This window comes from Marmota monax, unplaced genomic scaffold (assembly GCF_021218885.2).
Source record: "Marmota monax isolate L192 unplaced genomic scaffold, Marmota_monax_Labrador192_F-V1.1 WCK01_AAM20220418_F8-fsc00107, whole genome shotgun sequence".
NCBI lineage: Eukaryota > Metazoa > Chordata > Mammalia > Rodentia > Sciuridae > Marmota > Marmota monax.
The window spans coordinates 1,683,344-1,711,009 of record NW_026693761.1 but is presented as its reverse complement, the minus strand read 5'-3'; the positions used below and the strand labels follow the sequence as shown (position 1 = coordinate 1,711,009).

The 27,666-nt window shown below is 41.1% G+C and overlaps 1 protein-coding gene and 1 non-coding gene across 3 annotated transcripts in view; both read right to left on the bottom strand.

The window, feature by feature from the left end:
- Nucleotides 1–1,601: 1,601 nt before the first annotated feature.
- Nucleotides 1,602–27,666, bottom strand: part of Npsr1 (neuropeptide S receptor 1) — a 188,123-nt gene continuing 162,058 nt past the window's right edge. For both annotated transcript variants that reach the window (XM_046460636.2, XM_046460637.2), the window contains 4 exons: nucleotides 17,627–17,703; nucleotides 6,870–6,956; nucleotides 3,489–3,669; nucleotides 1,602–2,646 (listed from right to left, as the gene is read on the bottom strand). In XM_046460636.2, the coding sequence (XP_046316592.1) occupies nucleotides 2,556–2,646; nucleotides 3,489–3,669; nucleotides 6,870–6,956; nucleotides 17,627–17,703 (436 nt within the window). In that variant the 3' untranslated portion in view covers nucleotides 1,602–2,555. The remainder of the gene's footprint in view (nucleotides 2,647–3,488; nucleotides 3,670–6,869; nucleotides 6,957–17,626; nucleotides 17,704–27,666) is intronic.
- Nucleotides 20,508–20,610, bottom strand: LOC124103992 (U6 spliceosomal RNA). The gene has a single exon (XR_006855346.1). It is a non-coding gene; the product is annotated as a U6 spliceosomal RNA (small nuclear RNA).

Genomic DNA, 27,666 nt, shown 5'->3' with positions numbered 1-27,666 from the left:
GTGTGGCTGAGTATATTAAGCACATCTACTCTTGTTATCCTAAATTTCCACCTGTCCCTGAAGCTATGAGATAATGTAACCCTCTTTGACATCTTAGCGTGGGAAGTAAGCACCTTTATTTATATACCATCCACTAGCTTCTTTGGTCCCACTTGGCCATCAAAGGCTATAAAAAGTGACACCATCACCCTAAACTTCTAATTTTCTCTAAGAGCTCAAACTATTTCCTGGGAAATGATGTTTCTCTGAGTTCCTAGTGATAGATAGGGAAATTACACCTCTAAAGGGCAAATGACTAAGCTTTAGTTACTGAGTCACTGGTTTCTTTGGGAGAGAATCCCAGAAGCTCCCTCTCCAGATGGACTTTAAGCCATTGCAATATTAGAGCCTGGATCTTTAAGGGCCCCCAAGATCCTCTGCTCCAGCCTTATTTTGGTCCCATCTTACAGATAAGACAATTGATGCCCAGGGGCATGAAATAATTCTCCCAAGGTCATGAGACTAATGAGTACTATTGTTGCCATAATATTTAAATCAGGTTTTCCCAAGCTAAGCAAATGCATGGAAATGAGGATTCCAGAAGCTCATTAATATAAGGCAATTTTCATTTTAATGGCATCTCATCCTGCAGCAATCTGTCCCATTATCTTACTGATCTCCAGTCTTCTCAGGGCATGAGAAACAGAGCATCACAACAGCTATAAATCGCATTCAGAGTTCATAAGATCACAAAGCCCCTCACTGCACCCTCTCTTCAATTTATGAATCTTCTGATGGATGAGGTAGGCATGTGACGTCTTTTGCAGACCAGAACTTGACAGAGATTGAAAGCATCTGTCAAGAGAACCTGGGCCTCCTGTTTTGCTGTCTAGGACACCTGCCAGATTCTGCTCTGTTAATTGGCTTCTGTGCAGGCAGCTATTTTAGCAACAATTCTGTAGGTCTTCTGTGGCACATCTTGATTTAAAAGGAAATGTTGAAAAGCACTTCTCAACCACTCAAAGCATCCAGGGTTGCTCAAGTTTAGCTGATTGGACAGAGAAGAAAGCAGTCTTCAAAACTGGTGTGTAGACATAAAACTAGATTATTCAGCTTCCTCATGTTCAGAGAATAATTTTCAGAGAGATGGTGTGTCTGATTTCTGTCTAAAAAGATACTTTCCCTAAGGTCAGATGGAATTGAAATGACGATTTATGGAAAAAATTGCCACCATGACCTTAAACATGCAGCCTTTGAGTTGATACCATAATGAGGAATGGAGTGCTATTAAAATATACTGAACATTTTAATGATTCCACTAGCAGTCAGCCAAAAAAAAAAAAAAAGAAAAAAAAAGATTTCAACTCTGGAAGAGAGGATTTTGCCAAGGAGATTTTAATGTCAAGAATGTATGTGAAGCTAAATATAAGGTTCTCATGCGCATCCCAGAGCCGTGGGTGGGGATGTATACATAATCAAATTTAATTATTCCATTTCCACTTATAGAAAAATCTAAAGGAAAAAAATTAACTTTAAAACATTTAGTCATATTTCACTTGGATTATGCTTATAAATACCAAACTCCAGACCTGTCAAAATAAACCCCACCAGTGCTTCTTGGCAGAGGTGTTAGATAGACAAAGACTACAGCATGCAAAACTGGTAAAGAGCTTACAGAATCGTCATGCTTGGAAAAACCACAGGAACTCAGCTCCTATCTGAAGAGAGGCTCGGAGGGCTACAAGGGGTAGAAATGACCCTGAGTGTGAGCAATGGAATTCAGAGTGACCCAAACACTGGATACAGAGGGAAGAGCCTTCAGAGATACTCAAAGATCCCTGAGTTCCAGGTCTCAGCAATCTGGGGCTGGAGGTGAAGGACCCATGGTTTCCTATCACAATATTTTTCCCATCAGAGAAAATACCCTTACACTTGACCTTGTTATGGAGGGCCAGTAGTTGTGTTCTTTCCATGAATTGCTTGTTGATACAACAGAAGTGTGAGTTTAGCTGCTGCCAATGCATCCACCTGCACACTGAGGACATGCAAAGCACCAGTGTCTGAAAGTAAATTTGTTGGCATTTCAAGGGCAAACTTCTTTTTGGCTACAACCACCAAACCTCCAATCCAAAACTGGGAGATAAAAAGTCTAGTCTTTATTAAGTCTTTTATTTACTTTTAAAATTATAATTAGAAGATTTATGAATAACCTTTTTTCCCCCTTTTGTCCCTTCTGCTTCTGTATCTCCTTGCTTACCCAAACCAGGACCCTGGGTCAGTACCATCTCTGTCCATTGGGTTTGGGTGCGGCCAAAGGGAAGGAGGGCTGGAAATCGCAAGAGAGGAGGAGGAAAGAGTGTCTTTCCTGGTTCCCATGGATAGTTGGTGAGTTGGTTTTGGCTAATACTTGCCATTGCAGATGACACACCCTCATTAGAACATGTATCTTGAACATTCCCAAGTGATGACAGGAGCAGGGTGGAGAAATCGGCTCAGGCTCCTTACACATGCACAGCTGATTGTGGGGACCTAAAGAGCTCATGAGACTCTACCTACAACTGCAATTGTCCAAGGGTCTAGATGAATTCTGGCTTGGACAGAATCTGCATCTCATGTCTTTCCGTTCTTTCTCGGCATGTCATTCTAGAGTCTTGTGATCTTTGCTCTCTAGAAAAAGTCAGAATAAAGTAGTAAGGGAAAATAATTTATCCTGATGTAAAGGAAAGTAGAGATACTAAGAGATAATTGTTAATGAAGGATTATTAAAGATCAGACAATGGATAGACCCTTGACAGGTAATATCTTGACATTCCCTCTCCACCACTTGCAGACCTTTGGTCAGCACCAAACCCCAGTGGACAGAAACACTATTGGCCAAGATTTTACACAGGAGGAAACTAAAGTTTTTAGAAGTTAAAAAACTTGTCCAAGATCACACATAGCTATGGGTAAACAATGGCAGGATTTAAACTTCTGTCAGTGGTATTAAGTCCAAACCTTAAACCATTCCACTATTCTATTTCCTATTAATTTCTCTACCTTCTTCCTAGCCTGTGAAGGAAAACAGGTGAAACCCAACAGAATGACAATAGTTATGGAAGGGATTTAATTTTAGCTCTGCTACTAGTTATTCATATAACCTCAGCAAGGCCATTTCATCTGTGAGTCTTACTTTGTTTAGCTCTAAAATAGTAAAGATGTTCCATTTCCTGTTACCATGATAGAATTATATTGAAGCAATTCATATAGAGAAACTTTAAACAAAATAAAGACCTTCTAAATGTGTCATGATTAAGGCCGTTATTATAGGAAGTGGTATAGAAGAAAGAGCACTGACTGTATAGCTCAATCTAGGTTAAATCTGTCACATTAGTGGAAATTTTCTGATCTCTCATGTCTCATCTATAAAACAGTGAGTCTGTCACCTGCCTTGGGATGAAGAACACCCATGCTGGAGTCAGAATGTGGTGGCCATCAGTGTGTCTGACCCAGGTAAGAGTACCACTTACTTGCAGGGATAGCAGATGGAGCCGCTGAAAATACAGTAGATGAGGGGGTTGATGGCACTATTCAGTGCTGTCAGGTTCTGAATGATCACGGAGGCATAAAAACGCTCCTTGGTGTCTGGAAGGAGGTTGAAATTGTCCAAAATGTCAAAGAGGAAGTATGGGCTCCAACAGCAGATGAAAGCTGGGGAGAAGTGAACCATTAGGCACCACAGAGGCTACAGGTGAGGGGTCTCTTTTTAGTTGGCCCTTATGGGAGTTTCAACTGGGAGGATTTGGGGCATCTGGAATCTTTCAGAGATGTTTTAGGGCTGTGTATGCAGTTTAGAAAAGTTGTTTGCGTTGATGTTGATGACATGAAAATACCATCCAACTAATAATACCCCTGTCCAAATCAATTGGTGTGTGGAAGACCCTGATTCTGCTTGGCTCCAAATCCTCAAAGAAAATGAGTGAGATGTGGGAATCCAGAGTGTGAGGGTTAATTTTATGTGTCAACTTGACTGGGCCCCTGGCTGCCTAGATATTTGGCTAAACATTATTCTGGATGCATCTCTGAGGCTGTTTTCAGATGAGATTAACACTTGAATCAGTGGACTAAGAAAAGCAGAGTGCCCTCTTTAGGTTGGGTAGGCTTCATTCAATCTCTTGAAGGCTTGAATAGAACAATACAGCTGAGTGACAAACGATTCACTCTCTTTGCTTGACTGTCTTTGAGCTAGGACATTGGTCTTCTACTTCATGCTTGGAGTCACACTGGAACTTAAATCATCTATTCTTTTGTTGTCAGACTTTTGAACTCAGACTTGGATTAGAATTTAGACCACTGTCTCCTGAAACTCTAGCTTATCAACTGCTGATCTTAAGACTTCTTAGCCTTCATAATCATATATATATATATATATATAAAATAAAGCAAAATCAATCAATCAATCAATCTATCTATCTATCTATCTCTTCATATTTCCCTAGAGAGCATAGACTAATACAGAGCTACATATTCTGGGGTTTACTGAACACACACGTGTGTTGCCCTACTGTCTGGGTACAGCTTTGCCACTCTTCTCTCCCAAACAACTTTCCCACCCACAAGATTTTTCTAAGAGTAGGAGCAAATGGACTTCTTCCCATTTCAGCTGGGAAGTTTTTCTTCCATAATTGTTCAAGAGGGATTCTGTAACTTGCTTGGGAGTTTTGAAATAAGGAATTAATTCATGATGATGGCAATGTATTAAATGGGACCCATTCAAACAAAAACAGCAATGAGAATTCTGGACCCTGGGTAGTTAACCCCAGCATTGGCTCAGAAAAGTGGTTCTGGGATATCAAAGGTAAAACTGCATTGTGTGTGTGTGTTTGTGTGTGTGTTGAGAGAGAGAGAGAGAGAGAGAGAGAGAGAGAGAGAGAGAGAGAGATTGTCACAGGGATGCCCATCCTACTGTATACTATAGGCAGCAGCCCAACCAGGAAAAACTTGTTTCATACTCTAAACATTTTTCATATGTCCCACTGGACATTGGTTGGTTTATAATTACCCCCAGGCTAGAAACCCAAATCCCATATATGTACATGGATATTTTTAATAAAAAGTGAATTTTTCAGAAATGTAATTTCCTTGTAAGTGAGAAATGATTAATTCGGAACTTTACCATGGTTTATTTGTCTGCTTAGAAAATCAAGTCACTGACAGCAATACTATATCTTTATGCCTCCATGAAAACACACCTGTATTGGTTTTTATTTGTAGCTATTATGATGTTCAGGTGTAAGCATCTGATTACTTCATTATTCTTCTCATGTAGGTGTGGCCACATAGTGACATGTCAAAATTGGTGTTATTTTATTATAAATTACTTTCTTTCTATTCTTACTTTAGATAATTGTTGGAGTAGTACACTGATTTTTTTTTTAACCATACAAGGCAGAATGTATTATACATGGCATTTTAGGTGATAAAGAGGCATTACAAAGTGTTTGTTACAGAAAGGGCCATTTTGGTCTGCCAACACTCACTGACCCTCTCATGGGCATACCTGCTTGCAGACTGAAAGGATCTTGTAGGGGCTAGAAATATGGTCCCTGATAAAAGGCTTATGGGGTTCTGGAATACATGTATAAACATGCATTTTCCAGCTCAACATCCAGAGAATGTGCATCTGATTCTGATTGGGAAGGCAAAGAGAGCCTTTGATGTACTTCAGAAAGCCTCTGAGAAAGGCTTCTCAGGGCCTGGTGAGTGGTATGCACTTTCTCCCCAGTTCCGCCTGTGGTGTTGTTTTGTGCCCATATTTTGCTGGCTGAGTCACACTGTTTGTGGTCTGTTTGGCATTTTGCAGTTGCATTTTAGAAAGGAGAGATGGGCTGCTCTGGTGATTTGACATGCAGCTAATGCTCTCCTGGAGCTTCTAAGAGCTGCCAGAGGAGCCTGGAGGAGGGTGTTTCAGCTAAATAAAAAGGGGATAGCACAAATCCCTTTTCTTCTTGTGTATCTCGATTCATTTGCTCATTTAACACATATTAATTGAGCAGTGTATGGGGAACCCTATTTTAGTCTTTGCTGATAACAATAATGTAAATAACAAAAGCAGGTCATTGTCCTCATGGATTTATTGCTCCAGCAAGGGAGATAGACAGTAAGTAGTGTAAGTAGTATAAGTAGTAAGTAGTGTGTGTGTGTGTGTGTGTGTGTGTGTACACAGAAGTAGGGACCATGAAGAAGTATAGGAACCATGAAGATAAACACGTTAGGGTAAGGCTAGAGGAGGGTTATTTTAAAAGACTTGCCAATAAGGCTGAAGGAAATGTCATCGTTAGGGAACAAACCAAAGTGGGGGAGGAAGCCATGAATTCATCCGAGAGGAGAAAATTTCAGACAGGAAGGTGCAAGGTGACTTTATGGAATGTTAAAAATAGAGAGAAAGGGAAGGAAAGGGGCAGAAGACAACACGGAGGAAGGACAGAAAAGATGGCCATAAGGAAAGTATTAGCAGTGACATGGAAGTTAAATATCCAGAAGAAATGGAATGTACTTCTATCTCACCTTTGCTGTTTTCAGCCCTGGAGGACAGTGTGTATTAAAGGAAGCACCTGAGTTAACAGGGTGATCTTGGCATAAACAGCTAATTAGGTCCTAATCTAATTTACTCCCAAGTTACGCAACACAGAGCTTTAATGGTTGACTTTATTCATAAGGAGAAAGATTAGGAACCAAATGTTGGCCCTTGAAAGAAGCCCAGATGGACTGATGAGTCTCACACATTACTTTCCAAGCAGATAAAGATAGAAGTGCTATACACAAATTCCTTCCTTTTATGGGCTTCCTGCTACTAGTTTGGTTTTGAAACATTTATACGGTTTTGCAATCCAAGGAGGGACATTGCTTACCAAGGATGATGACAATGCTGTACTTGATGGCCTTAATTTTTGCCTTTGAGATGAGCCCTCGATTGTAGCTGGTGCACAGTTTCCCATCTGTAGATACAACAGGTGAATGGTCAACTGGAGTGCTCAAGATGCGGCAATTTCTGTTTCTACAAGTAGGAACTTTGAAGGTTAGACCTGTGGCTTTCAATGGATGGGACCACTTATGTCCTGCTTGTCTATGACTAGAAGGCTTTCCTCAGACAGTTTTAGAGTGAAAATGGCTCAAGGATGGTTGCTGGAAACTGCTCAGTTTGCAACTTAACACAATATGCGAATGCTGTGGGATGCAGACATGGTCAGATGATCTGAAATCAGCTGCAGCTGGAATTAGACCACGTGACCAGAGGGGCAGAGACCTTCTCTGTTGGGGGCTGTTCTCTGAGCTCCATGCTATGCCAAGACTCTTGTATATTTGCTTCGGCAACCTGAGCAAAAGTCATTTTGCTAGGATGGTCGTCCTAGACCAACTCATTCATCTAACTCAGAAACTTTACTCAACAAAATTCAAGCTCAAAATCTCCCAACAAAAGCTCAAACACAAACAACTGGCATACATCTGAGCTTGGATATAACTTTAATCATATTGGGCTGTCATGTGATAGGGAGGGGTGAAATAAGAATCCACTACAATATAAGCTAGAGGAGCCCAGGAGTTTTATTTTCTCCATTTCTAGTAATAATGATATGAATATGAAATGATTACTTAACATTAATTTAATGAATCAATAATAACCTCCCATAGACAAGACAGGGGCAAAATATCATGGTCAGAATTCAGAGCAATAAGAGGAGAGAGATGGTAAATTTGGGGGTGAAATGTTGGTCCTGGGTCCTTTGCCTCTGTGAAAAAGATTTTCCTGTTAGAAATTTACCAGCTTATATGGTACCTTCTAAGAAATTTGGAAAAGGTCTCCTTCCTTTCGATGGACACAGACCTGCCCCAGAACATACCTCAGGGAGGGAAGCAGGGGAAAAAAGCCAGCCTCCCTCCCTACGTGATTCAACTTGGTGCGATTGAGTTGGACAAAATGGTTCAGCCCTAGCAACAGCCCAGCTCAGAGGCCCAGTCAGCATCTAAGCCAAATGGGGCAAGGCTGTTGTCCACTAGGGAGGCCAACTTCAGTGCTCTGTTGTCCTCACTACATTGTCCAGATTTTATGTTTGAGATGTATTTGAATCCTTGTAGAAACCCTTTAGAAGTTTACTTAGCTTCATTCATTCAATCATTCTGCAACCCAACTTAATCCAACAAGCATAGCATGTGTGCCCAGAGGTATGGATTGAATAGAAATCGAAAAGAATTCGATTTCTCTAGCAACTTTCAATCCAGCAGTAAAGATCACATACTCGCCTCAAGTTGAATGAGAAGAGAGAAGACACCAGCCATGGACAGAGGAGACAGTGGTACCCCCATAGCTATGCCATGGAGGCTGCATGGAAAATGCAGAGAACATTAAGTCAAATTTGAATGACACGAGAGGGATTCCACAGGAAAGATGGAGGTGCAGGTACAGCACTGGGAGAGATAAGGAAAGCAGAGGGAGCATTCTCAGCCGAGACATGAAACAAGAAAAGTGGAGGATGTATTTGGACCATGATGAGTCATCTTGTTTGGATGTAGCCTGCAAGTGCGTGGGGTTTGAGGGTGCAAAGAAGAACTGAGCTGGGAAGACCTTGAATATCTTTGAAGAAGTCTGTGCCGAATTTCCGAGGCAGCAATTTTCAAATATTTTTGTAGTGTGAATATTTCTTCATTGAAAAGGACACACTATTACAAATGATAACAGGTTTTTAGGTGCAAATAACTAAAATACTTATAATTGATTCTTATTTTTTAAGGCATACACCACAAGGTCACTCTTATTTATTTATTTATCTATTTATTTATTGTGGTGCTGTGGATTGAACCAGGGCCTGTTCATGTGAGGCAAGCACTTTACCAACTAAGCTATATCCCTAGTCCAAGGCCACTCTTAAATATTGTTAAGGTCTTTAAATTATTCTTTGCATTTCCTAAAACCACAGAACCCAAGCACTGTAAGGCAGCAGATGCTTCAGAAACATTTATAGCAGTGGTTCTCAACTGGGTGTGATTTTGCCTTCCAGAGGACTTGAGCAATGCCTAGACCCAATTTTGGTTGCCACAACTCTGTGTGTGTGTGCGTGCGTGCATGCATGTGTGTGTGTGTGTGTGTGTGTGTGTGTGTCCAGTGGGTAGAAGGGCCAGTAATGCAATTAGACATCCTTCAACATGCAGGACAGTCTCCTCTCCTTCAACAAAGAATTATACAGTACAAATTGTTGAAGGTTCGAAGGTTGAGAACCATGATTTCCAGGGTCGTATCTTGGGAGGGACACAGGCTTCAGAGTCATACCTGAATATACACTCCAGCTCCACCAATGACTATCTGTGAATGCTTAGGCAAATAGCCTAAGGTTCCTAGTCTTAATTTCCCCATTAAAAAAATGAATCATAGAACAGTAACCTCACGGAGTTACTTTGAGAATTATAGTAAAATAATGTATTCGGGGTGCCAAGTTTCATGCTGGGATGTCAGTTACTCTGCCAATTGGGATGATGAAGTTTTAACTGCATTTTAGGAGGAATATGAGCTCTCTCTTTATGGAAGAAAACATGAGATATTACTACCTTATACAATGTTATCTGTAGTCAACAGAAAATTACCAGGGTGGGATTATTCCTGTGGGAGACAAAGAAAGATGATAGCAGACCAAATTATATCTTTTTGAAGTGTCTCCACTTGCTGGTCCTAGGTAACAGCTGGGTTCTAAACAGTGTGTAACAGCTGGGTTTTAAAGACATAGTTGGTCATTCCAAAAAGTTTTTGAAAATGACATTTGTGCTCTGAAATCTGTTTAAAATGGAAACTCAAAATACTTTCCACAAGGCTACTAGGTGACAATGTAATCAACTACCTTGCTCTCCGACCTGCCAATGAGATCAGTGAAAAGCGTCTTTAATCTGACCACTTCAGGAAATGCAAAGCCCCAGCTTCCAAAGATGGCTCTTCAAAGAGAGCTGAGCTACAAAATTCTCCTTTATTGGGAGATAAAAGGATTATTTCTACTCGGGCTTTGCTGTGGAGCTGGAGTGAAAAGCAGTGAAATTCAGCTGTCACTGTGCATTAATAGCTTGGGCAGCCTGGAGGCAGTGGACCTACTAGATTTGAGACTGAAAGGAACACATTATTTAGACTGTTTCGTTCCAGGGTGAATCCCCAGTGGGGTCCCTGCCCCAAATATAGTCTCCAAATGGCCAGTTCCAACTCTGAACTTTCTCCAGGCTTCGGGCCCCTAACTGAGCTGCTGGGAGCCCATTCTTCATGTGGGCTGAACGCCTGAAGCTGGAGCCATGGGTCCCTTTGGATTTTAAAGCAGGCAAAAAATCATTCCTGCCAGGTGGGGAGGTCCATCTGTGGGCCTATAGTAAGTGCAAGTGATTTGTTTAGAAACAAGGAAGCCTTACTGGCAATGTTTTAAAATAAGTATGTTTCTTTCCTGTGTTGGAAAATTTGTGTCCTTCAGGTTGATTTAAAAAATTGAATACACTTTCTTAGTAATTTTTCCAGATTACTAAAAGTTTTAAAGTTTAAAATTTATTTTTAATTATTTGTGACTTTTTATTTCCAAATATAAACCTGAATGCTCCCAGAAATCATTAAATTTTTTTGTGTGTGTGTGCATTTGACCTCCTCTGCTTAGCTGTAGGGGACTGGGCATTTTCTTCCCAGGATTCTTTTGACTTTTTGGTTTCTCTGGTAAACTCAAGGGGGGTGGCGTGGTCTCCAAGTGTTCCAGGATCTTTCCCTGGCCACCACCTGTGCCTCTGTGGTGACCTTATCTGAATCATGCTTTCTACGGTCCCTGCTGTTGCCCTGGGCAGCCCCAGGCCACTCCACCCAGACCTCCCCTTTGTCCCCATCCCCTCTGGAGGGGCTGTGGCTGGGCACCATGTGCTTGGTAGCTGCAGTCACTTCTAAGCCGCTCCTGCAAGTTCCCTTTATTAGAGTTTGTGCCCCTGGGCAGTCGCTTTGCTCTCTGCTCACTGCTCTTGGCCTCAGCTCTCTGTCTGGGTTGTGAATTATTCAGCATTGCTGCTCTTTCCTGGGATACCTGCTGTCAAAGTGCTTCTGCAGGAAACAAGAACATGTCTTCACTCCTCTGTGTTCTGAGGCTTGGGGCTCCTGTAGTAGCCACCTAAGTTCCCAGGGCTTCACAGTCAGCTTTGTCCTCCACAGCTGCTGACAAGAGGCTGGGGTGATTAGGTTGGAGCAGTCTTGGGTGACCCAGAACTTATATCTCCTTTTGACCTTAAGGACCTTGGAGGACTTATTCCACCCCATGCTTTTTTTTTTCCTCACCAAGTGCCGCTTCTCTCCCCATTAGCTCGATATGCCTGCATATATTTGAACTTTCAGGTTGAATTCCTTTTGAGTTATTTTCCCAAAAAGAGGTTTTCAGCCCAGTGCCAACTGTAGGTCACAGTCAGATCTGAGAAGGTATCTCCTGACGTACCAGTTAGCCATGTCTGCACCTCAGTTCTTAGCTCAGGCAAAACCAGGAACCCAGATAGGCCTTTAATAATGCAGAGATGAGTGAGCTGTCCATCAAACCCTTTCCTTCTCCGGGGCATGCAGCTATACTATGTTCCCCAACTGCCTTTTTGGCAGGTTATAGTCATGAGACTAAGTTCTGCTTTAGGGGACTAGGGGAAGAATTGATGTCTCTCCTCCCCAGACCTGACTCCAATAAGCCACAAAAAAACCCTCCACTTTTCACCCCACCCCTGCCTTCTGCATGCAGGTGCTGAGGAATACCTTAAGTAGCCCTTTGTTAAATGTAGCAGAATTTTCACCTACTTGAATTTTTGACTGTATGGAACAATGCCCTTCCCTTTGGCCTTTACTGCCAATTGGAATTTAATTGAGCAAGAGATAAACCTAGGTTTTGTTAAGGGTACTGGTGTTTTGGAATTGACACAGTTGCTTGCTTGTGTTTTCCTAACTAAAACAGAAACTGGTATCTTACATGCAATGTTGTCTTGATAAAAGTCTAACATGTGGCACTGGCTGTGTGGGCAGGCAGCAGGTGGCAAGGACACTGAGACTGGAAGCTGGGACTCTAGCGATCCATTTGTTAGAAGTGCCACATATGATGCCTGGGAAGGCAGACTGTGCCTACTGAGCCTGGATCCCAGGGGGTGAGGTTGTTAAAGTGAATTTTAATAGTGCCTATTGATTTTTACCAGCTGTGTTTAGCAAGGAATTGGGAAAAAGAAATGAACTCAGATAAGAGTTAGTTGGTTTATGAGTAAAAATAAAAGGAGTTTGAGAAAGTCCCCCAATTTGGGATCTTGCAGAATGACAAATGCCAACAGCTTCTAGTCTCCAAAGATCCTGGTTACATACTTTGTGTGGGTCAGGGCAAAATGAAAATGGAAGCAGAACATGAAACCAAACATGAGCCTTTCTCTTGTGTGTGTGTGTGTGTGTGTGTGTACCAGAAATTGAACTCAGGGGCACTCGGCCATTAGTCACATCCCTAGACTTATTTTGTATTTTATTTAGAGACAGGGTCTTGAGTTTCTTAGCACCTTGCTTTAGATGAGGCTGGTTTTGAACTGGAAGTCCTCCTGCCTCAGCCTCAGCCTCCAGAGCCACTGGGATTACAGGCATGTGCCACCATGCCCAGCATGAGCCTTTCTTAAATGCACAGGATTAAATCTGGCCCTGGTCTCCAAATTAAGCTATAACATTGAGAGATTTTAATTAGAAAATATCCCTTAAGATTTATTCTTAAAGCAAAGATCAGACCAGGGATGTGGCCTCCCACCTATTGTTTCTGATGACCTCCAGCTAGTTTCCATCAAGTTGATGGGTAGGGATTGGTTGAGGAAGCACAGAAAAAAAATTAGATCTGAGAATTTTATTAAGAATAACTTTTTAATTATAGTTTCTAACATGTAAGATCAGAAAGCAAATAGATAAGAGTCTACTAAGTTTTTGAAGAATTATATTTCCAAGGAAACCATAAACCATGAGATTCATATCTTTGCCAATACTTCGAATTATCAGATTTTTACAATTTTACTAATTCCGTGGTAGAAAGTTATTGAGATTTAAACATGTACTTTCCTGAGTACTGATGAAGTGCTGAATCTAATTTTTGGCTATTCCTGTTTCCCTTTGTGCTGATTTTTAAAATGTTTGTCACTAAAAAAATGTTCTTAAAATTGATTTTCAGTAGTTCTTCATATATTCTGCATACTATCTTTTCCCAGGTATATGTGTTGTAAATAGCTTCTCCCAGTTCGTGCATTGATAGTTTATGTGTCAACAGAGTCAAATTTATGCATTTTTCCTTTTATAATTCAATGTATCATGTATCTTGTTGAAGAAAACCTCCTTTCCTCAATGTCATAAAGATATTGTCTGCTTTCATTTTGAAAGTCTTCATTTTCACATTTAAGTCTCTAAGTCCCTTGGAATTTGTTTTTGCTTATGGATGGAGGTAAAGATCTGATTTCATTTCTTTTCGTATGATCTTCTGACATCTATCAAGTTCTCATATATGTGCAGGTCTGTTTGGGGCTGTTTTATTTTCTATTTGTCTATTGTATTGTGCCAACACCACACTCTATTAACCACAGTGACTTTGTAATAAATCTTAACATTTGGTACAGCAAACCTCTTCTGCATTGTTCTGCTTCTCCAGGAATGTCTTGGCTATTGTTGGCCCTTGATTTTTTAGTGTATATTTTAAAAGCAGCTTATCAATCTCAATATATTAGTACAATCCATTTTTTTATTGGAACTGTATTAAATTTTCGATTGGTTGGAAGGGTCATTGCTTTGTGATATTGAATCTTACTATCCACAAACATGTTATAATATTTATTTATTTGTATCTTGATACTTTTTTGAACATATTTTGTTAAATGTAGTTTATCTGTAGAGAGGCCATTGTATTGATGGTTACAGATGGGGATGCTAAGACCAAGTCTGCTTTCATTTTGAAAGTCTTCATTTTCACATTTAAGTCTCTAAGTCCCTTGGAATTTGTTTTTGCTTATGGATGGAGGTAAAGATCTGATTTCATTTCTTTAATTATAGTTTCTAGCAATTAATGGGTTTATCTTAAATGTGTTAATGTAGACAGTGACAGAACTCTAACCCACTTTCTAATCTATGCCTTTTTTCCTTCACCCCATTCTGCCTCATTTAATCTGAAACATGCACTTTGGAGACAGCATGGATCACATCACATCTGACAAGCCATAATTGCAAGTCCCAGTCCCATCCAGATATGTTATACTTGGTTTACTCCTTGGGTGAGCCCCCTGCCCCCAAGTCTCCTGCCTCCACATGGGAAATGTTCTAGTTTATAGGGCATTAAGAGCATGGACATAAGAGCATGCTCATTTTATGAAAGACCATGTGCAAGGTTGGGAAATTGATAGCAGCACAATTCACAATTGCTAGACTGTGGAACCAACCCAGATGCCCTTCAATAGATGAATGGATAAAAAAAATGTGGCATTTATACACCATGGAGTATTACGCAGCACTAAAAAATGACAAAATCATAGAATTTGCAGGGAAATGGATGGCACTAGAGCAGATTATGCTTAGTGAAGCTAGCCAATCCCTAAAAAACAAATACCAAATGTCTTCTTTGATATAAGGAGAGCAACTAAGAACAGAGCAGGGAGGAAGAGCAGGAAGAAAAGATTAACATTAAACAGATACATGAGGTGGGATGGAAAGGGAGAGAAAAGGGAAATTGCATGGTAATGGAGGGAGACCCTCATTGTTATACAAAATTACATATAAGAGGTTGTGAGGGGAATGGGAAAATAAACAAGGAGAGATATGAATTACAGTGGATGGGGTAGAGAGAGAAGATGGGAGGGGAGGGAGGGGGGATGGTAGAGGATAGGAAAGGTAGCAGAATACAACAGTTACTAATAGTGCATTATGTAAAAATGTGGATGTGTAACCGATGTGATTCTGCAATCTGTATTTGGGGTAAAATTGGGAGTTCATAACCTACTTGAATCTAATGTATGAAATATGATATGTGAAGAGCTTTATAATGTTTTGAACAACCAATAAAAAAAAATTAAAAAAAAAAAATAACAAAAAAAAAAAAAAAAAGAAAACTTAAAAAAAAAAAAAAAAAAAAAAAAAAGGTTGGGAAATTGATCCACCTATCACCCTTTACACTTGTTTGGGGGAACGTCTCGAGATCATTTATGAACCAGTTTTGCTTTTTCTTTCAGTCCGCCTTTGAGCGGGAGAAAATAGACATTATTTGTCAGCAAGAAGAATGGTTCCTACATGAAGGATGGCTTGAATTTTGCAGCCAGTGTTTACAAAGTGAGCTGCTGTTCACACTAATCATTGCTAATGTCCTCTTGTTGATGAGCAATAATCCTGGCATGCCAGCACCACTGGAGTTCCTGTTTACTGGCCAACTCCAGTGCTGCTTGGCTGTTATGACAGATAGCAAATCAAGTGAGATCCATTTGTGAAGAAGACACAGAAAACATATGATCTTTTGAGAATACCAGCTGGCCTCATTCCAGAAGGAGGTCACTAATGGTCTTAAAGGATAGAGACAATGAAAAATAGGTGTAACAGAGATGCACAATTACATTAAAGAGTAAAAACTGTAGCATTTCTACCTCCAGGGAGGGCAATGACATAGTGTATTTCAATGGAAAAAAAATCTCTAACCTTCAGTACTGAAGGTCGGGGGAGTCTAACAGTGCAGGGACTGGAAGATGTAGTAAAAGGGAGTCAGGGGGAACTCTGGAGAGAGACAGGACCTCAACCATAGTGAGGAGAGGATTGCTGACAAAGAGGGGCAAGTAGCTGGCAGCATGTGGAAACTTTCTGTCACCCCAAACCTCCAGAAGCATCAACTCTTCACTCTTTTGAGTTGTCAACTCATGGAAAACAAGGTGGGCTCCAAACTCCGAAGCCACAGGAGTGTAGGGAGTAGAAAGCTGGAGAAGGGGAGTCAGTGAGGTTGTGTGCTCAGAGGGGCGGGCAGGGAGGAGCAGGCTAGCCTGCTGGGATTGTAGAAATCACAGGACAGGGGCTTAAATGAATTTAATTATCTAAAAGTATAGGGGGACCTAGCTGTTTCAGCAAAGTTGGCCCTAAACATACCAGTCATGAGATTTTAAATATATCCAAATAAAAACTTCCGAAAATGAGACAGGGTGGTGCTCTGAAGGCAACAGGAGAGTACCATAGAGGAAAGGCCATGCCAAAGACCTTGAGCTTGGATGTTTAATCAAAAGCAGTTTTCTTTTTTTTTTTCTTTTAGCCATTCACCATTTCTATTTCTATAATGTTCTTCCTCCTGGGAGGCATCCTAGCCTGATTTAGGCAAGAAAGCATGAGCTCTCTGGTCAATCATGTACATTCCTGGTCATGTCACATGCTACCCATAGAAACAAGCTTAACCTTTCAATCTTTTATCTGGAAAAGACAATCAATAAGACCACCTCCAGTGGTTTGTAGGGAGTAAAGGAGATAATGCACTTCACCTAGTGAAGTGGCTAAGAGTGAAGTGGCTCTCCCTGTCCCTCTGACCTGTGTGTCTGTGTTGCTGGGACACAAGGTCCTAGACTGCCAGCTGCCTGTAGTCAGGAACTTTTCTATGGCCTCATTTGTCATTCCCATTTCTTTGTACCACTCCTGGATGCAGAGCACTGCAGAACTAACTGAACTTCAGAGAAGAACATGAAGACTTACATCTCTACTCATTCTCCTAGGGAAAGAGACACAGATCACCAGTGTCCAGTGACCCTTGTGAATCCTCTTGGTTGGCCCACATCACATGAGAATAAGGAGCTTCTAGGGGAATGCAATAAGCTCCATCTTGGTCCAGTGCAGGTGGGTTAACTCCATGTCTGAAAAGAAGAGAACTTATAGGGGGCCAAGTTGAGCCCCTCATTTTAATATCTTGAAGACCAGAGACGTTGCATGACTTAGCAACTATCACATTATAACAAACATAAAACCAGCAGCCCTTTTTACTCTTTCTGGCCTGTTAGTTTGCTGTGTTTTCTCCAAGGTGGTACCTGAGTCAGGCCCAGGAAACTTGCTTGGGAAGCAGAGCCAGCCTCTAGGTCTCAGAGCTATTTCTTAGGAGGTGTTGCATATCCAGGTTCACAAACAAATTTGGGAAGGGTCCTAGCGGGCCATCTCAGGTGCAGACTAGTTTTAAGTTGGTGTGTTGGGGCAGCGAGGAAAACATGTGGACCATTCCTTAGCTGGCTTGGAGCCCAGGATCATTCTTGGACAGATGGCAGATTTACTCATCTCTAAATCCAACAGAAAGGCCCAACCTCATGTTTGCTAAATGCATGGTGTCTCTCATTCCTGCATCCTCCAGGGTGCTCCCTGCCTAACCTGAGATTAGAGAGACTCTCAATCTTGGCCCAAAGACTGCTTCTCCCGGTTTTCAGGGGGCCGAGTGGGGAAGACAGTGCCTCCCAGAGACAGCGTTTGGTGGGTTTGATCTGTGAGATAGGTCCTGATATAATTGTGCAGGCTTGTATAAAACCATTCAGGAAACCCCAGCTCATGTTTGTATACCCAGGAAACCCCAGCTCATGTTTGCTAGAGGAAAACCTTTTCAGGGGCAAAATTAGTCACAAACTGGGCGATATGGAGACTTACCCGAGCAGTTAGAAATCACCATCTCCTGGGCTTTGCTTTTAATCCAAATAGTTCGGATCACAATGCCATAGATGATGCTGAAAGGACCAGAGGGAATATTAAAATACCTAGTGGGTCCCTCCTGTTAGGACAAACAGGGTGACTATTACCACTTTCCTGATGATGAGCTCTCAAGCAACCTGCTTGCCACACTTGCTGAAACAGGGAGAACCATAAAAGGTCAGTGGAATGGAGCTGCTTGTATTTTAAGTGAGGAGGTCAGGACCTGGGGAAGTCAAACAATCCAGGTGCTTTGAGGGACAGCTGTGATGAGACTCCAAACACCAGCTTTGCTGTCAGAAAGAACTGGGTCTCCCCTATCATGTACTGGCTGTATGACCTTGACTGTGAACAATTTAGGTGGCCTCTGTGCACTTGCCTCTGCTACTGATGCCTTTGCGAGACCCTCTTCCTTGCATTTGGACAGGACCTGCAACTTGCTTCTGATCAACCCAGTGTGCTGCATGTGATTACATAGGGTGAAGCACCTGCCTTGCTGTGCCTGTCTCCTTTGCTGGCTTTAAAGAAGCAAGCTACTGAGAATCCTGCTGCCCCAGTGAAATTCATTCTGCTAAAAGCCAGAGGGAACTTGGAAAAGAGCTTTCTCCTGCTGACCCTCTGATGACCCCCGAGTCCTAGTTAGCACCCGATGACAGCCTTGCCTAAGCAGGGACCCTGTTAAGCCTTGCCCAGACCCTTCACCCACAAAAACTATAGATAACAACGACATTATTTTAAAGTCAGTAGGTTTGTGATGATTTGTTCCCATAGTAGTAGATAATACACTAAACTTCAGTTGAAAGTTTGTAAAATGGGGTTAATGATACAAACATCTGAGGAACATATATATATATATATATATATATATATATATATATATATATATAGTGTTTGTGTATACACATATATAATATAAAGAATACACACACACACACACACACACCCTCTGAGGTTTTTTTTTTTGAGTATAAGAACATTTTTCTATAACTTTTTTAACATTAAATTTGTCAAAGGATGATATTACAGTTTACATACAGTTCTTGGATGTGGTCACATAATTCCTTAATTTAAAATGTACACTTATTTTTTGACATATCATACATTTGAATCAGATGGGATATAATTTCTCATTTTTCTGAGTGTACAGGTTGCAGAATTACATTGGTCATGCAGTCACGTATATAACCACAGCAATAATAATGTCTATTTTATTCTGCTGTCCTTCACACACACACACCCTCTGAGTTTTTTGAGTGTCAAATATGATAGTACTTAAAGTGCCAAGCACCATTTAGTAACTTGAAAAATCAGTAGAGTCTTGAAAATGTAATTTCTCCATTTTTAGGTTTTTTTTTTGCCTGTTTTTCACATTATATCATTCACATTCTTGAATGATATCAACTGAGTCTAACAGAATATTAGTGATTAACACACATCATCAAAGTTTGCATTCTAAGTCTCCTTTGTTAAATATAAAACCTTAGACTCTTTTTAAATGTTATTTGACATTTCAAGTTTATTTAAGCACCTCAACTAAAAACTTTGAGAGAAAGCACTGCTTTATTTTAAAACTGCATCATCTTTCCTCTTGTGAATCACTAGTTCAAAAAAAGAAAAAGAAAGAAAGAAAGTAAAGAAATCAGAGCTCCAGTTTGTAGTAACTGACAAAGCACTAATTGCTTTTAATGATCTTGACTATAGCTTAATTAATGACTGTGCAATGATGGTTGGAGCACACCAGCCCTTACTGCCTCTCCCGCTTGCTCAGCAAGCTCCTCTGGGTGCTCCAGGAAAGCTCGGGACCTTTTTGGAGCTTCCTACTCCTTTTCATATTCCTTCCCAGGGACTTTTCTGGAATTTATGTGCCTACATTACAGAAAAAATGGGGAAAAACTTGTGAGTCTATTCTTTACCCGAAGCTGAGTGTTTCTTAGATCAGAGAAACTTGTTTCCGAGGTAAATGAAACTCAAGGTAAGGTTACAACTACCATGAGATGTTAATGGTGTCTGGCAATTAGAACCCTAGTATTTAATTGATCAGTAATTCAAACATTTATTGACCATCAACCCATATGCATAATAAAAAAGTTCAGGAAGGTCCTATGAGTTAGGGATTTTTCTTTTTCTACTTAGGACCAATCAGATAAGTGGAAAGGTAGGGCCAGCCTCACTGTTAGCCAGGCAAACACCTGGTTGCTAGGGTATCCCTTTCAGTTACTGCTCAAACCAAGCTATTTTCTTACAATGTAGCAGCCATGCATCACAGAGACACCTGCATAATTTTTGTCTTCTTCTTTCATAGCATTATTCCTTCATTTAACTAATCACCAAGTTTTTTTTTTTTGGGGGGGGTGGGGTTCCAGGAATTGAACTCAGGGGCACTTAACCACTGAGCCATATCCCCAACCATATTTTGAATTTTATTTAGAGACAGGGTCTCACTGAGTTGCTCAGTGCTTCACTTTTGCTGAGTCTGTCTTTGAACTCATGATCTTCCTGCCTCAGCCTCCTGAGCTGCTGGGATTACAGATGTATGCCATCATGCCTAGCCCTAATCACAAATTCTGTGGATTGTCCCTTAAAAAATGACTTAATCAAATACACATTTCTCTCTACCTCTCCTCTTCAGCATTAGGACAAATATTTGCAATCTATCTTTTTTCATTTTGATAACCTCTCTTATTGTGGTAAAATATACATAAAATTTATTATTTTAGTCATTTTTAATGGTGCAGTTCTACAGCCCTAGGAGCATTTACACTACTGTGCAACCATCATTACTACCCATCTCCAGAAAGTATCACCTTCCCCAGCTGAAACTGTCTCCATAAAACACATACACACAAAAATGAAATGTTTTGTGAATTTATGTTTCATCTTTGCACAGGAGCCAGGCTAATCTCTGCTTAATTCCAATTTCAGTATATGTGTTATCCAAGAAGTGCCCTGATAACTGCTTGCCTCATTATTGCCATATCTTCAATCATCCACACTATGTTGTCACCTCTAATGCCCATGCCACCATCAGAGCTGGAGGTGTAGGATAGAAGACCATTCTTTGGCTCAACCCTCTCCCTAACCCCCGTGGTTCCACTTTCCCAAGAGATGCTATCCAGTCTCTTTAATAGGGCATCCAATCTTTCCACAGCCTACCTGGGCCTTCCTCACCCTCACCATCATCACCTCCTACACCTCCACTCACTGTCTTTTGATATATCTTTTCCCAGGTTGGTCAATCAATGCAAGTAGGCCAACAGATGTACCCCGACTTCATGCTTTAGATGCAGTAGTCTGGATGAATGTGAGTTCCCGTTCTTCCCTTATCTCTGTGCCCACTTTATCCTCTACCTGGAACATATTTTCTTCCTTTTCAAACACATCCTTTACAAGTTACTCTTATATGAAAACTTCCTGAGCTGCCTTCCCATGATTATCGGCTTGCCCTTCCTTGGGGCCTCCATGGTAGGAGAACATTGGCTGCATGGAGTCTTGTCTATGGCAGTCAGGTATTAGAGATCAGCAGTTATGGAAGTAGACCATTCTTAGAACACAGCTAAGAAAAAGCATCTTTGTTACAACTTATTCCTTGTCTTTGGTCTATCTTTGCTTTCTCAATAGGCTTAGCTTTTCTGGAAACATCTTCGAAATCTGAAAACTGAAGGACTTCTCAGATTGAGGAAAGTGTCTCTTTCCTGAACTGGCTGGTTTAGTTCCTCATTTTAGAGGAGATAATCTAAACACAGAACTATTTTCCTTCATGTCATTCACAGAGGCAACCCATGGTAAGTGAGACAAGGCGAGATTCCAGGTTACCAGAGTGAGACTCAAGGACTCTAAGGAGGATGCCTGAGGATAGTTTCTGAGTTTGTCTTCTGGGTCATGTATGGTAAGCATTCAGGAAACAGAAAAAAATAGTTTGTTCTCCCACAGGACACAACGGGCATTGCTCCACTGAGATTACAAGGACTTGGCCCAGGGTTTGGACTTGTTGGATACCTCTTGCAGTCTTGAGCCATAGACCTTCAGAGTCAGAGAGGACCTAAGGCTCCCACTCTGCCAACCAGCTTTCCTGACCCTCATATTTGGGGCCTGACGATTATGTCCAGTTGTGCTCTTGAGATCTTGTTAGAAGCCACATGCCCCTCTGTTCTGCCCTTGTGTTTTGGAATAACTGGCCCAACACTTGACAAAAATGCCCTTTTAACTCTTCTACAAGCAGGTGCCTTAATGTGTCTCTCTCCTTCATAAATATTAATTTCACAATATTCATTTTGAACACCTGTTTGTCCCAGGCACTAGTGGAAACACCATGGAAACTATGGTTGGTAAAACAGACAAGGTGTTGGTCCCCTGGATGCCCACATTTTATTTGGGGAGCTAGACAATAATAAAATAATGTCACAAGTACTATGTGATTTCAAGGAATAAAATTCTATAAAGATAAAATGCTAGTGCTGCAATGGTATAAGAGGGGCCCTGAGTTATTCTGGGGGTTGAGGAAACCTTCCCAGAGAGGGTAAACTTTTAGCTAAGACCTGAAAGGTAAAAATGTTTTCCAAATGCAGAAGAGGGTGATCTCAGGTACAGCAAGCTGCATACCCAAAGGTTATGAGGCAGGAGAGAGTGTGGTGCACTTGAAGACCAATGTGGCTAGAAGTTGGAGAGAAAGCAGATTATGTGGTCTGAGATGCGGACAGAAAGTGAAGCAAGAAACAGATCATTCATGACCTTGTGCATTGGGTCGAAGGTTTTTTCTTTTTTCTTTTGGTACCTGGGACTGAACCCAGGGATGCTTAACCACTGAGCAACACCCCCATGCCTTTTTATACTTTGAGAGAGGGTCTTGCTAAGTTGCGTAAGGCCTTGCTAAGTTGGTGAGGCTGGCTCTGAACTTGTGATCCTCCTGCCTCAGCCTCCTAAGCTGCTGGGATTACAGGTGTGTGCCACTGCATCATGGGAAGTTAAAATTTTGATGATTCTGAGACAATAGAAACCTACTGAAGGACTTTTAGGAGGAAAGTGAAATGATTGATCAACTTATTCTTTTCCACAGTTCAGGCATTTTCATTATGTATGATTTGTTTTCATTTGTGTATAAAATAAGGGAAAAAAAAATATATATATATATATTTGTAGAGGAATTAAATAGTCCTAGAATTGTCTACAAAGGCAATGTCTCTCAGTGATACATCTAAGTAGGAAAGGAGGGAGTGAGGAAAATTTCTACTTTTTATTTCATACTCTTGTATGCTGAGCAACTGTCCACACAAAATAGTGGCTTTGGATATGGTATGGAGCACAGATTAAAAAGGAGTAAGGAATGGACAGGGAGCTATTCCACTCGACCGGTGAAAGAAGGTAACAATTATGGGACTGCTATTGACTTGTCCTTGGATTTGATTCCATCCTTTATGAAGTGACCAGAATAGAGTGACCTGATGCTAAGATGGAGAAAATATGCCCCAGAAGAAATGTATATCGTTTGGCTCAGGAATCCTGAAATGGGAGCAAGAGTCATGTGCCTCACCTCTTGCCCCAGTGCTCTGCGGGACTTGGTCAGGGGGTGAGTAGTGAGTGTTGAGCCCTGCTGTGTGCCTGCTCCTCTATAAAGCACTTGACATCCTTGTCTCATTAACTCCATCTATTAACACGGTGCTGGGCTCCATATGGTAAATGCTTAACACATATTAATTATGTTTCTGTTTTTATTTGGGGATGTTATATATGAATGATGGGAAGAAGGGCACTGTCTCCCCTTTATGGATGATAAAACCGGAGTCTCACAAATGGGTAGTTATGTTAGTTGGCTTTTTGTTGCTGTAAACAAAATACCTGACATGAACATCTTTGAGGAAGGAGGATTTATTTTAGTTCATACTTTTAGAGGATTCATTCCATGTTGCCTGGCTTCATTGCTGTGGACCCAAGGTGAGTCAGAACATCATGGGGGGAGGGTGGGGCAAAGGAAAGCTGCTCAGCTCATGGCATCTGGAAGGGGAGAGAGGGTTGCACAAGGGGCCAGATATAAGATATACCCTTCCAAGACACTTCCACAGCAACCTGCTTCCTCCAACTAGGTCTCCCTTCCTAGTAGTCCATGCAGTCATCAATAGATTAATCCAATGATGAGGTCATAGCCTTCATGATATAATCATTTTATAGAAGCCCCACTTCTGAACACATGAGACTTTGGGGCACATTCCAGATCCAAACCATAACAGAAGTGTCAGAAAAATGATTCCCATTGAGGTCTATTGGCCAGCCAAGCTCTAACATGATGGTAACTGTGACAATAATGGTGATTTGCTCACCCTTAACAGTCAACCAATAATTAGGCCAAATTCTTTGTGGAGGTTGTAACATTTAATCTCCCCATTGTCCATATGGACAATGCTATCAATATTACTGTAGATGGGAAGTCTGTAGCTTTGAAAGATTTAATGACTTGGCTGAGTTTACACAACTAGAAGATAGGGTAGACCATATCCTGGGCCCTCTGACTTCATAGGCTGTTAGCCAGCATGTGAGACCGTATCACAGCAAAGAGGGGACACAGGGTCCTTTGCAGAGTATATTTGAGGCTTATATGCTACATATGGCTTTAGTTACTTATTCCTAGACCTTTTGACTAATCTCTGGACCAGATTAGAACCTCCTGCTGTGGGTCCCTTAGGGCTCTCCACTTTACCAGACTCTAATGCACATTACCATAAGATGTAACTCCCCCCTTCCCCACTACCTAGCTGACTGCCTTTCTGTGATTAGGGAAGATTCTTGAAGCCATGTATGTCTTACCACTGCTGTATCCCCCTTACCTAGCTCAATGTTTGACAAAGAGTGGGTGATATACAGGAATTTCCAGAAATAATTAATAAATTGAAAGAAGCATGAAGGGTCTATGGCTCACAAACATGTCTGTATGCAGTTGGGGTTGGGGCAGTATGAAGGCAGAATTAATCATTGGGTAGAAAGATGTAGAGACAACTTGCTACTTTAAGGAACTAAGAAAAATCTAAAGTCCTGATATATGTATTTCTTTAGCCCCAGGTCAGATGGGCTTCCAGGACAGAGAAAGGGATGCCCCAAATAACTCATTTTGGTACCATGGAGTTAACTGAGATCTCTTCAAGGTAACAGGAGAAGAAGTCACTTTAAAGTCTGCAGTAGATCAGATGAATTCACTGATGTCTGGTACCAGCAGGTGTGAACAGTTGGGTATCAATGAGCATACTTAACTCCCAATCCAAATTGATATCGGCAGTTAGACTATCTATTATCTCTCCTAATTGCAACTTCAAAGCCATGGCTAGCTAAACTTTAAAACCTCGCATTCCTTTCATATCTCTCCCTCTTCTCTTTTCAGTGTAACTTCTTGTCAAGCTACAGCAGTTCCAGCTACAGACTAGCATGGCACAGCAATGGAGCTCCTTTCCTGGACTTCTATCTTGAGGATGGAGAAATCAAAACATTTTCAGAAGAGTTTCTCTTATGCCTTATTGGCCAGAATTGGTTCATAAGATCATTCCTGAACCATTCACAAATTCAGGGAAAGGTTTGCCATGAATAACCAGGAGTGGAAATGGAATAGATGTTGGAAATTCAACCACATTCACCAAAAAACCAAATTCAACCACATGAACCAAAATTGGTTCATAAGAGCATTCCTGAACCATTCACAAATTCAGGGGAGGGTTTGCCATGAATAACCAGGAGTGGAAATGGAATAGATGTTGGAAATTCAACCACATTCACCAAAATGTGGCAAACTAGTGAGAATTTTTATTTATTTTATTTTTTTTTATTTTTTTATTGGTTGTTCAAAACATTATAAAGCTCTTGACATATCATATTTCATACATTAGATTCAAGTTGGTTATGAACTCCCAATTTTACCCCAAATACAGATTGCAGAATCACATCGGTTACACATCCACATTTTTACATAATGCCCTATTAGTAACTGTTGTATTCTGCTACCTTTCCTATCCTCTACCATCCCCCCTCCCTCCCCTCCCATCTTCTCTCTCTACCCCATCCACTGTAATTCATATCTCTCCTTGTTTATTTTCCCATTCCCCTCACAACCTCTTATATGTAATTTTGTATAACAATGAGGGTCTCCCTCCATTACCATGCAATTTCCCTTTTCTCTCCCTTTCCCTCCCACCTCATGTATCTGTTTAATGTTAATCTTTTCTTCCTGCTCTTCCTCCCTGCTCTGTTCTTAGTTGCTCTCATTATATCAAAGAAGACATTTGGTATTTGTTTTTTAGGGATTGGCTAGCTTCACTAAGCATAAACTGCTCTAGTGCCATCCATTTCCCTGCAAATTCTATGATTTTGTCATTTTTTAGTGCTGCGTAATACTCCATGGTGTATAAATGCCACATTTTTTTTATCCATTCATCTATTGAAGGGCATCTGGGTTGGTTCCACAGTCTAGCAATTGTGAATTGTGCTGCTATGAACATCGATGTAGCAGTATCCCTGTAGTACGCTCTTTTAAGGTCTTCAGGGAAAAGTCCAAGAAGGGCAATAGCTGGGTCAAATGGTGGTTCCATTCCCAGCTTTCCCAGGAATCTCCATACTGCTTTCCAGATTTTTTCTCTAAAGATATACTAACATTTTGCCACCTCTTGGGTAACAAAATATATAGGATGTCACTTTCTTTCCTGATAGGATATGTTGGCTCAGTCCCCTGTTATTCTCCTTGATCTTGGACCTCAAGGCCATGGACAGATCTGCCCAGGCCACTGGGGACCTTTTACTCACCAGGGCCTTGTACTCCACAGGGGACCAACCAGCCTGGGGACTTTCCTACAGACTAAGTGCTATTCTCCAAGCAAAATAAATAGATTTTTCTCACATATTACAAATCAGTGCTCCATGACTAATGTTCATTTTTCCACTTATTCCTTTGTAATTTTTGGCCATGGATCTTCTCTGCCTATACCTTTATCTCACAGAGATAAGAATAATAGGAGGATAAGAAATTAATTAAATAGGAAGAAAATAAGCACAAGCTAGTGTAAAGCAATTACCGCAGGGCTAATAACCTCCCCTGCAACAATTAGACAGTTATGTCAAATGAATTTTAAAACCATTGGAGTTGTTTTGAGCAGAAAATCTAGGTATTGCCTTTGCTGTCAGTCACTATGACTTCAAATCCTGGGAGCCTGATTAAGTTGACGATGGACCAGCAACATCTTTATTCATGCACAGCTCTTGACAGAATTTGTCACAGGCAGTACAATGCCTCCCTTTTCCTCTTTTCTTCCTCCCTGCCGTCTTTCCTCACTTCCTTTCACATGTACTTATGGAGGAGCTACCATATACCCCAAACTGACCTAGGTACTATGTAATCAGAAATTTCTGAATTAGGTGTGTGTGGGGTGGTGGGGGCAGTGCGATGGGCAGAGACAGACACAGAGAGAGACATGACAAATCTGTTGGGTGACTGGTGCACTTTATCATGCAGTCTGCATTGTTCACTCAGTCCAATGTTGGCCAAGGGCACCAAGTGCCCACGGTGTGCCAGGTTGGAATCCAGAAATTAGGAGGCAGCAGTCCTTGTATTCACAAGCTGTGGCCGCACAAGCAGGGGATTGCACTACTATCAAGTTTTAAAAATAATATGAGCAAAGAGAGGTTGAGTTTAGGGAAATGAAGACATGATATGCTCGTTGGCCTAAAGTTGCCAGGAACAGATCCACCATGGAGTTGTTAATGAAAATGAGACACACGGGTGAGAGGAATGTTTCTTCATCAAACAGCAAATGGTTGATTACGGTTGCAGCAGGGGCAAGCAGTGGGCATCGAAAGCTTATCCTGGAGTAGCCAAGGGAGTCTTTGAAAAGGATAAGTCATCTTGTGCTAGCCAATATTAAATGAATGTAAAGCTTCAGTAAGTAAAACCATGTGCTATTCATGGCAGAAAAGCCAGGAACTCAGTTATTTTTACTTTCTCTCCTTTTCTTAATTATGTCAATTAAGGAAACAAA